The sequence below is a fragment of the Mesoplodon densirostris genome, chromosome 16 (genome assembly GCF_025265405.1).
Source record: "Mesoplodon densirostris isolate mMesDen1 chromosome 16, mMesDen1 primary haplotype, whole genome shotgun sequence".
NCBI classification, from domain to species: Eukaryota; Metazoa; Chordata; class Mammalia; order Artiodactyla; family Ziphiidae; genus Mesoplodon; species Mesoplodon densirostris.
The window spans coordinates 12,992,020-13,005,891 of record NC_082676.1 but is presented as its reverse complement, the minus strand read 5'-3'; the positions used below and the strand labels follow the sequence as shown (position 1 = coordinate 13,005,891).

The following is a 13,872-nucleotide window of genomic DNA, read 5'->3' as shown; positions in this document are numbered from 1 at the left end:
AGGGTCCCTGCTGGGAGGAGTCCTCAGAGCCAGGGACCACACAGGTCCATCTGGAACTCTGGGGGACCAAGGCAGGGGCAGAGAGATCCCAAAGTGCTAACAGAGAGGAACCTGGAAAGAGACCTTGGAGGGCACAGAATGCTGGCTAAGGAAGCCCCCAGAGGGTCCCCAAATCCGTGCTCCTCTTCCGTCATAGGCATGGAGTTTCAGCTGGCACATGGCTGCCCAACTACAGACTCCACTTCCCAGCATCCCTTGTGCCAGGCGTGGTCACGTGACTACATTATGGCCAGTATGCCTCACTTTTACATCATTCCCCTGAGAAAACTGCCTCCCTCCCTTTCCTCTCTTCCTTCCTCTTGCCATAGGCTGCAAGATGGCCACAGTAGTGGAATACACCGTAGCAAAGGACGGAGGAAGGCGTTGGAAGGGACCAGGGTCCAAATGGAGCAGAGATGCCCCACCCCAAGCCTGCGTCACTACTGAGCAATAAACGTTTATCTCATTTAAGCCACTGAAGTCTCTCTTTCTTACAGCCGCCAACTTTAAATACTTGATGTACTTTTAAATACATCAAGATAAGGTTGGAGGCCCCATCAATAGGTGGGCAAGGGGGTGCCTCTGACATTTACGCCCAGGGGATATTATGCCAAAGGGGCATTTTAGGGGAAATTCATTTCACCAACCTGCAGATCACGGTGAAGGGAGAAACAAAGAGACGTGATGCTATGTCTGCCTGGAAATGAACTTGGGGAGGAAAGAAGGAGAATTCTTCATAGAATCTCCTTCCCCAGACACTCAACGCCCAGAACTGACAAGGAGTTCATACCCCAGAAAGATCTGCTAACTCAATTATTTCTGATACCCAGTATGGGAAACTGTTTTTGGCTACTCAGAAATCAGGCTGTTTTCTAACTGCCCACTGCAGTCTCCCCAACTGCTGTCAGAGTCGGTTTGCTCTGTGCCCACGGGCCGGCTAGAAGCAGCAAATCCATTTGCCCATTGGTGCCAGAGACCCCCTCTGGGGCCCACTCGGGGTCCTAGGAAACCAGCTTCTTTGCCATCAAGAGCTGTGCAGCCCAGGACAGAAGCATACACCCGTTAACAGAAATCACAGCCTGGACGCTTGTGTGCCACAGGCAGATATGTGATGCCCACAGCACAGCGACCCAGCGAGGTAGCGCCCCTGCTGCCCTGGGGCTAGGGGATGAAGAGCCCCTTGGAGCCCCAGCATCCTTGCAAATGGGGAGAGTGTGACTCCCTGGCTGATGAAACTCCATCAGTGGCCCATGGGCCAGCTCAGAGCACAGAGCAACTCAACAGTTCCTTCGAGACCATGTGCTTCCTGTCTCCTCCACCTCACTCATGTCCACCCACCAGCCCTTCCAGGCTCCAAAGGGAGATTTTGGCTGCTTGTACAGTAAGTCTCCTAGGTACGAACCTTCAAGTTGTGAACTTTCAAAGATGGAACATGTGTTTGCATGTCCAATCACGTAACTTAGTTTTCGTGTCTGGCGTTATCTGTAAAAGTTGGGTACCAGGCTTCCCTGGTGGCGCAGTGGTTAGGAATCCGCCTGCCAATGCAGGGGACGCGGGTTCGAGCCCTGGTCTGGGAAGATCCCACTTGCCGCGGAGCAACTAAGCCCGTGTGCCACAACTACTGAGCCTGCGTTCTAGAACCCGTGAGCCACAACTGCTGAGCCTGTGTACCACAACTACTGAGCCTGCACTCTAGAGCCCACGCTCCGCAACAAGAGAAGCCACCGCAATGAGAAGCCCGCGCACCGCAAGGAAGAGTAGCCCCCATTCTCTGCAACTAGAGAAAGCCCGTGCGCAGCAATGAAGACCCAACGCAGCCAAAAATAAATAAATTAAAGAAAAAAAAAGTTGGGTACCTAGGCTAACTTTGTTGGACTCGTGAACAAACTGGACTTACAAACGCACTCTTGGAACTCGTTCGTATATAGGAGACTTACTGTATGTGAACCGAGTACCTGGCCCAGCTGTAGGGCCCAAGAGCCTGGAGGTCACACAGACCTACACCAATGTCAGGGGACGGCAGAGAAGAAGCACACCCCGCCTGGGAAGCTGCCTCCCTGGCCTTGGCCAAGGACCACCCAGCAAACTGCATCTGAAATGCCAAGGACACTACAGGGGGAGGCCCCTTCCACCCCAGGCCTGCTAAGAAGCCCAGCGGACACTCGGTTTCCCCGGAATCCTTGAACCCAGGTCAGGGGTGGTGCTAAGGATCACATACACAGGGAAGAGGCTGAGCATCAAGGTGTCCACCCGTCAGGGCTGGAGCCCTCTTCCAGACAGTGCAGAACTGAAGTGGTGACATTCAGAGAAGAGGACAAAAGCTAACACAGGCATAGAGCTTCCCACCCACCAACTCCAGTTCTAAGGATCTTACAAAACTCCGTTCATCCTTACGACTCTCACTTTACAGATGAGGAAGCTGAGGCACAGAGCAGTGAAGTGACTTGTTCAAGGTCATACAGTTGGTCAGTGAGTGAGCTGGGACCTGAACCCAGACAGGTGGTCCCACCATCCTATCCACTCACCTCTACTACCCTGTGCTGCCTCCTAGAAGGTAACCTGAAGGTTTTTTTATGCAGTTGTTGGTCTAGAGCAGGGGTCTTCGAAGGGGCGAGAGCACAAGGCATCCCGGGGAGGGTGGGAAGAACATACGAGAACTTCTATTTATGGTCCTTCTTTTTTTTTTGTGGTACGCAGGCCTCTCACTGCTGTGGCCTCTCCCATAGTTGCGGAGCACAGGCTCCAGACGCGCAGGCTCAGCAGCCATGGCTCACGGGCCCAGCCGCTCTGCGGCACGTGGGATATTCCCAGACTGGGGCACGAACCCATGTCCCCTGCACTGACAGGCGGACTCTCAACCACTGCGCCACCAGGGAAGCCCTATGGTCCTTCTTTTTAATGGTCTTATGTTTCCTCACCCCTATTTCCTTCTGTCCCTCGTGGGTGAGTGCAGTTGGTGGTCTCTTAAAGCAGGGCTTCCAGAGCCAGCAAGAGTGGTGTGTTCTATTTCTTTCTTATTAAGAACATGCACTTCTTTTTATGACCGTGAGCTTCTCACGAAAGTCTGCGGGGCCCACGTCTGGAGTGTCCCTCTGCAGGAGGGTCAGCCCACACTGGTATGAGCCCTAGGCAAAGTTGCATGATGTTTTCCCATCTAAAAAAAATGAAGAAAGAAATCCTGCTTTGCTGCCACGGCTCCTCCTGACATTTATTGAGCGTTTACTCTGATCCAATAAAGAAAGCACCGTTCTGAGCGCTTTGCATGTATCCACTCCCTGAATCCTCAAGTGACCCGTGGGGCATCCTGCCATTAGCCAGACTGTACAGATGAGGAAACTGAGGCAAAGGTACCCCACCAAGCAGGGGGGGGGGGCTCATACACTCACATCCACAGTGTTGCGACATACTCCCATTTACTTGTGCTCAGTAAAATGGATTTATGGATTAACTTATCCGGTTTTAACTAAACCAGTCCCACAGCTAAAAAGGACAATTGGCTTACAGAGGATCAGGCCAAAAAAAAACCAAAAAAACCCCAGAGATTCAGATCAAACTAATGATGCAAGCCCAAGCGCACAGCAAGAAACTGGCCAAGAAAAGACTCCCCCTCCTCCAGAAACAATTCCCTTGTCAGCCATATTCCAAGAGAGATGACAGCCCTCTAATCAGATTGGCAAGAGGTCAAACAAAAAGATTAGAAATGGGGTTTCCCTGGTGGCACAGTGGTTGAGAGTCCGCCTGCCGATGCAGGGGACACGGGTTCATGCCCCGGTCCGGGAGTATCCCATACGCCTGCGGAGCGGCTGGGCCTGTGAGCCATGGCCGCTGAGCCTGCGCGTCCGGAGCCTGTGCTCCGCAGCGGGAGAGGCCACAACAGTGAGAGGTCCACGTACCGCAAAAAAAAAAAAGATTAGAAAGGATCAAGGAGAGAATCAGAAATCAGGATTTGCAACCACCATCGTTCACTGTGAACTACACCTGTAAGTCATACTGTCCCCTGAGGTTCTAACTACTGAGGGCATGAAGCTATTACAAGCAGCTTCACTGTTAAACATTATTTTTTCTAGCTAGAACGTATTATTTTCCCAAGTCACCTTGAGGATTAAACTTAAAAACCTTTCTACTATACAGAAAACCATTTCACATTTTCCAAAGAACATTCGTGTTCTACCCTTCGCTTGACCCTCACAGTGATGCCAGGAGATAACTTCAGAGATGTTATTTCTGAAATTAGACAAGTAGGGGAAAATGAGGCCAGGAGAGTAGGACAAACTTGCGTAAGGCAGGATAATCTGTAAGTTAAAAGGCTGGGGGCTTCCCTGGTGGCGCAGTGGTTAAGAATCTGCCTACCAATGCAGGGGACACAGGTTCGAGCCCTGGTCCGGGAAGATCTCACATGCCGTGGAGCAACTAAGCCTGTGCACCACAACTACTGAGCCTGTGCTCTAGAGCCTACAAGCCACAACTGCTGAGCCCATGTGCCACAACTACTGAAGCCCATGTGCCTCGAATCTGTGCTCCACAACGAGAGAAGCCACTGAAAAGAGAAGCCTGTGCACCGCAACAAAGAGTAGCCCCTGCTCGCCGCAACTAGAGAAAGCCCACGTGCAGCAACGAAGACCCAATGCAGCCAAAAATTAATTAATTAATTAATTAATTTAAAAAAAATAAAAGGCTGGGCCCCAAAGCCAAGACCCTGCACCTCAGTTTTCTAATCTGTAAAACAGGGATAACAACTGCCCTCTCTTCTAGTGTTGAAAATATGTCATAGGTGCTCAGTAAATTGCCAGCAATTTTTATTCTAGGTCACTTTATTTCCTACTGTACCCAGTGACAGAGATCAAAATAAGGGCCATTCTCAAACTGCAGATATTTCAGGGTCAATAAGGACCCCAAAGACCCTTAGTTCCTATTTCCCTAGGCCCTTACCAGGAGGCATCTGGAAATCACTTCTGCTCTGGCTGCCAAATTGCTTGCTTAATACTCTCTCCACAGAGGCTCACATGAGAAATTTCCCTTCTAGCTGGATGCCAGGAAACTCTCTGTCACCCAGAAGAACTGCTCAGCTTGTTCCTTTTTTGACAATGAATGTTAAGTAACTTAGGTGTCCTGCTATTTTTACCTTGGCTGCCAGGAAGCTCAAAGCCCAAACAGGCAGATGTTTAAACGTGTCCACTCTATGTGCTCTTTAGGTTAGCATATTTGCTGAAAGTAGCCAAGTGACGCACTTCTGGCCAATGAGTTGGAAAGGGGCTTCTAGGAAAGGTTTTCCTCCACTAGGGAGGAGGGCTCCCCCTCACTGCCCTGGCCAAGCCCCTGTCTCCTCCTGCTTTGGAACACATGATGCCTGGAGCTGCTGCCATCATGGAACCATAGAGGGGAAGGCTGAGAGGATCACAAGAAACCAAATCAGAGCTCTGACATCATGAAGGTGAAATGTGATTCCTTAGAGGACACATCCTGACACAATTTTCAGGTGCAGGAACAGAAACCAAGCTATGCATTTTAAGCAGAAAGAAATGAGGGCCTTATCCAATCCTTGGAGGGGTTAGAAGAGCCTAGAATCACAGCTGCCAGAAAACCAAGAACACTGTAGAACTGGCCCTCCAGGGAAGCCACTGCCCCTGCTCCAACTGGGGAAAAGGAGAATCAGACCACCACCTGCCCAAGCTGATATTCTAGGGAAATGCTGCCCAAGCTGCTTCCAGGCCCTCAGAAGCTGTTGCCTCAACTATCAGCTACAAAGCCACCTCATCCTGCTAGATACACACCAACAACACCACAATGGATGCCCTTCCTCTTGACACTCAGAAGCTGGAAACCGGGCCCTCTGCAAATGCTATCACAGAAAGACACAACCAGGGCTGTGCTTTGCTGCACAAACAGCACAAGGGTGGCCTCCGTCCCACTCCCGCTTTCCAAATCTCAAGCAGCTGGATCTGATCTTGGCCAATCATATCCCAAACCTGAGCTACAAAGGAGTCTGAGAAATGCAACTATTTGTTCTCCAGCTGGGCAGGAAGGCCAGGCAGAGGAGAGTGGGTACATGACAAACACTAATCCACAACACCCACCTCCTCCAGAACACAGGTCCCTCCCCTCTGCAGTCATACCCTCAACCTCGTAGCTATACAGTCTCATTTAGGACTCCCCAACACAGGGAGATGAAGTGGAAATCCCAAATGTAGCAAGTGCCAGAAAATCCAAAGGGTCTAAGGCAGATGATTTAGAGAATTATCTGTGTCCAAGAGTCTTTCCTCTTTAGTCTTCATCTCCCATTCCAGCTGTACTTACTCGGATATTGACTTTTTTATTTATTCAGATTTTCCCATTTCATTCTACAGATTTTTTAGAACAGCTCTAATAATTTAAGGAAGACACAACAGAAGATCTCAAGAATCCCATCCCTTAATAATCATCATCATAGTACTATCCATACCTATCACTTATTGAGTACCGACTATATGCAAGTATAGATAAGGAAACCGAAGTTCAGAGAAGTTAAGACATTTGCCTACAGTCACCCAGTAAGGGAGTGTCAAAGCCAGAATTCTATCCTGGAGTGAACCCTTAAAAAGCTACCCTTGAGGGCTTCCCTGGTGGCGCAGTGGTTGAGAGTCCACCTGCCGATGCAGGGGACACGGGTTCGTGCCCTGGTCCGGGAGGATCCCACATGCCGCAGAGCGGCTGGGCCCGTGAGCCATGGCCGCTGAGCCTGCACGTCCGGAGCCTGTGCTCCACAACGGGAGAGCCCACAACAGTGAGAGGCCCACATAACGCAAAAAAAAAAAAAAAAAGCTACCCTTGACCTTGGCGTCAAAAGCTCAAGGGACACCAGGCAGACAGGCAACATGTGAAGGAGGGTGACTGGGGAGTGGTGGGGATGGAGGAAAACTAGAGGCTCCAGAGGCTCTTGCCATGGAAAATGGGGCCCAGCGTTACCAATTTTTTAAGAGAAACTTTAAATCTAGAATTTTATGTGAACCTGATTGAAAAATAATTAAACTTTTTTTTTTTTTTGCAAACACCATGGAGGCCAAACAAAATATACTACAGGCCAAATCTGGTGCCCAGACCACAGTCTGAACCCAAGTTGTGCACACCCCGGGCCCGTCCCCAGCCCAGAAGGTTCCTCCTGCCCCAGACACACCTCCCAGCCTTCGATGTGCGACTGCAGCTGCTCCAGGGCCTCCATCTTCTCCATCTGCCTCTTGGTCTCGTTGATGTTGGAACAGACAGTCTTCATGGCCTGCAGGGCACTCTGGACTGCGGGGTGGTCGGGGTGCTTGCCGGGGGTCCTCTTGGCGAGTTCCTAGGGTAGAGGAGAGGGCAGGAATGAGGGACATCAACCCAGAGGGCACCAAACAGCCTCCAGGACACCCGGGCCTGAACCAAGTCCCAGCTCTACTCTGGACAAACGGTGTGATCTGGAGCTGGAGAACATCACTCATTCATTCATTCATTTAATAAATGCCCCCTGAGCAGCTCCTCCACCACAGGCAGTGTTCTAGAGTCTGCGGACAAATTTGTTAATAAAACAGAAAAATTCCTCATCTGGTGGCTATTACATTCTAATAAAGGAGGTGGCCAAAATAAAGAAAAATCAGTGACAAATATTACAAAGACACATCAGAACAAGGGGCTAGAAGGTCTTGGGAAAGGAGATGTTCTTTCAAATAGGGAGGTCAAGGAAGCCCCTCTGAGGGGGTGACATCTGAACAGAGAGTCTGGTTAAAGCAAGGGAGAGAGTCCTGCAAAAATCTGGGGGAAGGGCATGCCTGGTAACGGGAACAGCAAATGCAAAGGGGCATGGTGGGAGTGTATGGGGTCTGTAAGAGAAACAGCCAGGAGGCAGTGTGGCTGGAGGAGAGTAAATGCGAGAGAGAAGGAGAAAGAAAGAGACAGAGACAGAGAGAGACCGGTTGGCCAGAGAGGTAGCCATAGACACTGCCTCTCCCTAGCCCCCAGTTTTTCTCATCTGTAAAATGGGTATAAAGAATCCCTTGCCTTCACAGGGACGTGGAGGAAACATGTAAAGAGGACAGTCGGGGGCTTAATCTGCAAGCCCCTCCTCCACTGTTTCTCACTCTGATCTCACACCTCACCACCGGCACAGGCTGGGACACTCTAAAGGTCAGGCCGGTCTTAATCAAAGGGTTTCAGCCCCATAGTAAACTGAGACGGCAGAGACCAGCTGGGTCTCAAGATATCAGGGAAGATTTTCAGGCCGCGCGTCACTCAACCCACAGGACCGCGCCGGCAGAGATAAGTTTCTCCAATCATCTGGCCCTGACATGCCCAGATGTTCCAGTATCTCTCCATCTCTCTCTGCTCCCTCAAAAATCACAGATATGACACTCCAGTGGGCTGGTTCCCAGTACAGTCCCACATGGGTTCAAGGGCTAGCTCCGCCCCTGGGCGGCTGGGTGACCTTGGGCCTGATGCCTTCCATGCCAAGCCTCAGGTTCATCGACTGAAAACCAGTGATGTGGGGGAGGATGGTGATGATGAGCCTTTACTCTGTGCCTGGGAGGTAGGTTCTGTTATTATCCATTTAACAGAGGAGGAGATGGAGGCTCAGTGGGATGGTCCAAAGGCTCCAAGAAGTAGGAGGAGGAATGTGGATTTGAACCCGGCCATCTGGTTCTGCTCATGGTCACGGTGAGGGGTAAATCAGACACTGCAGGAAAAGCAGCTCCGGGGGAAAGTACAGCCTCAGTGAGCACTCAGTCTACGCTGGCCATTATCAGTCCTGCTTCCGTAGGACAACACACGTTAGCAGGGCCCGCAAGCAGCAATGGGCCAGGCAGGTGTTGTTCTGAGAATGCCCTGCGGAGCACCAGCTCCAAAAATAGGTCTTCTCAGGCTTCCCTGGTGGCGCAGTGGTTGAGAGTCCACTTGCCGATGCAGGGGACATGGGTTCGTGCCCCGGTCCGGGAAGATCCCACATGCCGCGGAGCGGCTGGGCCCGTGAGCCATGGCCGCTGAGCCTGCGCGTCCAGAGCCTGTGCTCCGCAGCGGGAGAAGCCACAGCAATGAGAGGCCCGCACACCGCAAAAAAAAAAAATAGGTCTTCTCTAGTCACTTCATTTCTTCTTTGCCTGAACATGAACAGCCTCTTTTCTGAAGAGCGGATCCTAATGGCCTGAGGACCAGATGTTCTGTAACATCAGGACCCTGTGGGTTTGCTGAGCACCTGCCTTGGGCCCAGGGACAGACCAGAAAGGAAGCAAGGGGTGGGGAAGGATGGAGCCCTCTCTCTGGAGGCAACTGAGCTGGGAAAGGTGCTCCCAGGGAAGGGGGAGGGAGGGATGGAGGGAGGAAGGAAGGGAGGAAGGGGGGAGGGGGCACAAACAACAGCCCCAAGTGGTGAAAGCGCTCGTGATAAATCAGAGAAGGGGAAGGACAGTGTGGCCGGAAAGGCTTCAAGGAGGAAGTAAGAGAGAGGCAGGCGGGTCACTGAGGGTTGAGCTTTTTGTACAAAGGGGACGTATTTCCATTCACTCCTCACTCAACAAACACAGACTGAGCAACTGGTATGTGCCAGAGCACCGAGGTCTGGACAGAGACTGAGACGGCCCTCAGGGAGCTCATAGTCAAGAGAACAGTCCAGAAGTTGAGTATTACCACTAACAGTAACAATAAGAGCTAGCATTTAGTGAGTGCTTACACTCTTTTTGAGCTCCCTCAATCCTCACATCAACCCTATGAGGTAGTTATTATTATCCTCATTTGACAGATTTGAAAACTGAGGCACAGAGAGGTCAGGTCATCTGCCTGAGGTCACGGAGCAGACTTGAGCCTAACCAGTCTGGCTCTGAGGTTAGTGCTCTGAACGTCTATACTATTTATAACCTTTCAGATAGTTAAATAGGAATACTTTCCTCTCTGGTAAATATAATTTATATTATTGATTAAGTGCCAGGTGAAACATCAGGCAAGTGAAGGCACAGAGAGTGAGGGAGGTGCACTGGTCCGTGAAGGTCTCTCTGAGGAGAAGGGCCTCAGGGTGGAGACCTGAATGAAGTAAGGGCACAGGCTATACAAACATCTGTGGGAACAGCACTCGAGGCAAGAGAAGAGCACAAGCAAAGGCCCTGAGGCAGTGAGAAACAGCAAGGAGGCCAGGGAAGCTGCAGCAGAGTGAGCAAGGAGAAGGATGGGTGCTGAGGTCAGACGCACACACCAAACACAGATCAGGTAAGGCCTGGGTGTGGTCTCTGGGTTTCATTCCAAGAGCCATGGGGAGGTGATGGGGGGTTATAAGCTGAGGCCTAACACCATCCAATTTATTTAGCTTTTAAAAAACCCCTCTGACCGCCAAGTGGAAGATGCACAGGAGGGAACATAAAGTGAATGTAAAAGCAGGAAGACGGGCTAGTGGCTACTGCAATGGTCCAGGCAAAAGATGCTCAAGGCTGGAACCAGGAAGCTCTGTGCCCCTTTCATCCATCCAGTGAGGCCTCCTGTGTACCTGGCCTCAGGCTGGGCCCTCTGCTGAGGCCACAGATGACACAGACACTGCCCCAACTCTCCTGGAGCTGACGCCCTGCTTGTAGACATGTCCACAGATAAAACTGTGATCGAAGCCTGTGACCTATGATGGGGAATTCAGTTGAACTCCGCAAAGCACCCCCAGCCCCATGCTCCAATGTAAGTAATTTTGAGCATCTGAACCTCTGTCAAGCCAGCCAAGGCACGAAAGGGGAGTGTACCCAGCCAGCTCCCTGTTTCCTCCGAGTGAGCAGTGACAGAGGCTCAACCCGCCAAAGCAGATCCAGCATCCTCTCCTTCTAAAAAGCAGGGGGTCAAATGAAAGCCTGCGAACCAAGTCCAACCCACCACCTGTTGCAATAAACGAAGCTTTACGCTCAGTCATTTCCCCGCTGTCCTCACTTCTTTGTAGCCACATCATCAGAGTGGAATCGTCGCGGCAGAGACCATACGGCCTGTGAAGCCTGTAATATTTACTATCTGGTCCTTTAAAGGAAAAGCTTGCCGATCTCTGGTCAAAAGCAACAGAACAGATTCTTAGCTGAGCACAAGGCCACCCGGAATAAAGGCAACATTCCCGTCCACCTGGACACAGGTTCTGATCACTGGGGTGTGTGCAGCTTCCGTTTTCCTTGCCCATCTCCTCTTTCCCTGGGCTGGAACGTGGACACGGTGTGAACATCTGAGAACCCAGGGGTGGAAGAACATAAACCCTGGACTGCTTTATACAGAAATAAAATTACACGTTAAGTCATTGTTATTTCGGGTCTCCGTCACTGTAGCTAAAATATATCCTGATACATGTGACAGATGAGGAAGCTGAGGTGGACCCAGAGGCGAGGTCACTTGTCCAAGGTCGAAGACTGCTAAGGGGTGGAGCCAAAATTCAAACCCATGCGATTGAAGTCCAGAGCCCACGTTTTTAACCACTACTCCATGCTTCTCCAGCCTGTGTCCCTGGGATCCTACCTCCTCCCACCTCCCTCCACAAGTGCAAAGCCTCGGTTCTCTTATTCTTAAGACTAAGAGCTTTAGGGCCTGTCACACCCTGGGAGGCACTGCCACCACATCCCAAACCCCTGGAAGTTGGAATTTCAGCGATCCTCCACTGACGGGTTCCCTGAGGGGCTGCCAACACCCACTAGCTAGTAAAAATGAGAAAAAGGTTATTTCCCTCTTCCGTCTGGCTGCTCCCACCTCTCCTCCTGCCTGAGATCACTGCTGGGCATGGAGAATTGAAAGTGAGCAGGACCTTCTGGCTAGGTTCCTGGCTGGGCCAAAACTGAGGGGAAGGTATTGGCTTTGGTGTCTTGGTTCACAAGGGAGCATTGACTCCACTCTGCCCAGCCACGAACTCAGGGCCCATTCCTGCCTCTGGGCCTTTGCACTTGCTGTGCCCTTTACTGGCACACTCTTTTTCCAAATCGTAAGAGGTGGTATAGGACTGGCATAAGGATAGGCATATAGGTCAATGGAAAAGAAGTGAGAGTCCAGAAAGAAATCCTTACATTTATAGTCAATAAATTTTTAACAAGGTGCTAAGACAATTAAATGGGGAAAGGACAGTCTTTTCAACAAATGCTGCTGGGAAAACTGGGTATCCACATGCAAAAAAATAAATTTGGATCCCTTCCTCACACTACACATAAAAATTAACTCAAAGTGGATCATAGGGACTTCCCTGGTGGCGTAGTGGTTAAGAATCCGCCTGCCAATGCAGGGGACACAGGTTTGATCCCTGGTCCGGGAAGATCCCACATGCCATGGAGCAACTAAGCCTGTGTGCCACAACTACTGAGCCCGCGTGCCACAACTCCTGATGCCCACACGCCTAGAATCCGTGTTCCACACAAGAGAAGCCATCACAATGAGAAGCCCGCGCACCACAATGAAAAGTAGCCCCTGGGGGCTTCCCTGGTGGCGCAGTGGTTGAGAATCCGCCTGCCGATGCAGGGGACACGGGTTTGTGTCCCGGTCTGGGAAGATCCCACATGCCGCGGAGCGGCTGGCCCGTGAGCCATGGCCGCTGAGCCTGCGCGTCCGGAGCCTGTGCTCCGCAACGGGGGAGGCCACAACAGTGAGAGGCCCGCATACCGCAAAAAAAAAAAAAAAAAAAAAAAAAGTAGCCCCTGCTCGCCGCAACTAGAGAAAGCCCACGTGCAGCAACGAGACTCAACACAGACAAAAATAAATACTAAATGTAAGGGCTGAAACTATAAAACTGTTAGAAGAAAACAAAGGTGTAAATCTTTTTGACCTTGGGTTAGGCAAAGCATTACTAGATATGACACCAAATATATAGGCAACTAAAAATAAATTAGATAAACTGAACTTCAGCAAAATTTAAAACATTGTGCTTCAAAGACTATAAAGAAAGTGAAAAGACAATCTACAGAATATGTAAATTATATATATGACAAGGGACTTGCATCCAGTATATACAAAGAACTCTCACAACTTAACAAAAAGACAACTCAGGGCTTCCCTGGTGGCACAGTGGTTAAGAATCCACCTGCCAATGCAGGGGACACAGGTTCGATCCCTGGTCCGGGAAGATCCCATATGCCACGGAGCAACTAAGCCTGTGCGCCGCAACTACTGAGCCTGCACTCTAGAGCCCGCGAGCCACAACTACTGAGCCCGTGTGCTGCAACTACTGAGCCCACGCGCCTAGAGCCCGTGCTCCACAACAAGAGAAGCCACCGCAATGAGAAGCCTGCGTACCATAACAAAGGGTAGCCCGCTCTCGCCGCAACTAAAAGAAAGTCCACACACAGCAACGAGGACCCAACGCAGCCAAAAAATTAATTAATTGATTGATTGATTGATTGACTAAAAAAAAAGACAACTCAATTAAAAAATAAGCAAAGGGGCCTCCCTGGTGGCGCAGTGGTTGGGAGTCCGCCTGCCGATGCAGGGGATACGGGTTCGTGCCCTGGTCTGGGAGGATCCCATATGCCGCGGAGCGGCTGGGCCCGTGAGCCATGGCCGCTGGGCCTGCGCATCCGGAGCCTGTGCTCCGCAACGGGAGAGGCCACAACAGTGAGAGGCCCACATACCGCAAAAAGAAAAAAAAAAAAAAAAATAAGCAAAGGATTTAAACAGACATTTCTCCAAAGACGATACACAAATGGCCAATCCGCTCATGAAAAGATGCTCAATATCATTCGTCATTACAGAAATGCAAAACAAAACCACAATGAGACACCACTTCACACCCCCAAAAAGGCTATCATCAAAGAGACAAACAGGGCTTCCCTGGTGGCGCAGTGGTTGAGAGTCCGCCTGCCGATGCAGGGGACACGGGTTCGTGCCCCGGCCCGGGAGGATCCCGCATGC

The 13,872-nt window shown here is 50.8% G+C and overlaps 1 protein-coding gene across 2 annotated transcripts in view; it reads right to left on the bottom strand.

Moving 5' to 3' along the window:
* The window catches only part of PREX1 (phosphatidylinositol-3,4,5-trisphosphate dependent Rac exchange factor 1), a 195,116-nt gene that overhangs the window by 68,537 nt on the left and 112,707 nt on the right, over positions 1-13,872 (bottom strand). For both annotated transcript variants that reach the window (XM_060079493.1, XM_060079494.1), the window contains one exon: positions 7,190-7,351. In XM_060079493.1, coding sequence (XP_059935476.1) covers positions 7,190-7,351 — 162 coding nt within the window. The remainder of the gene's footprint in view (positions 1-7,189; positions 7,352-13,872) is intronic.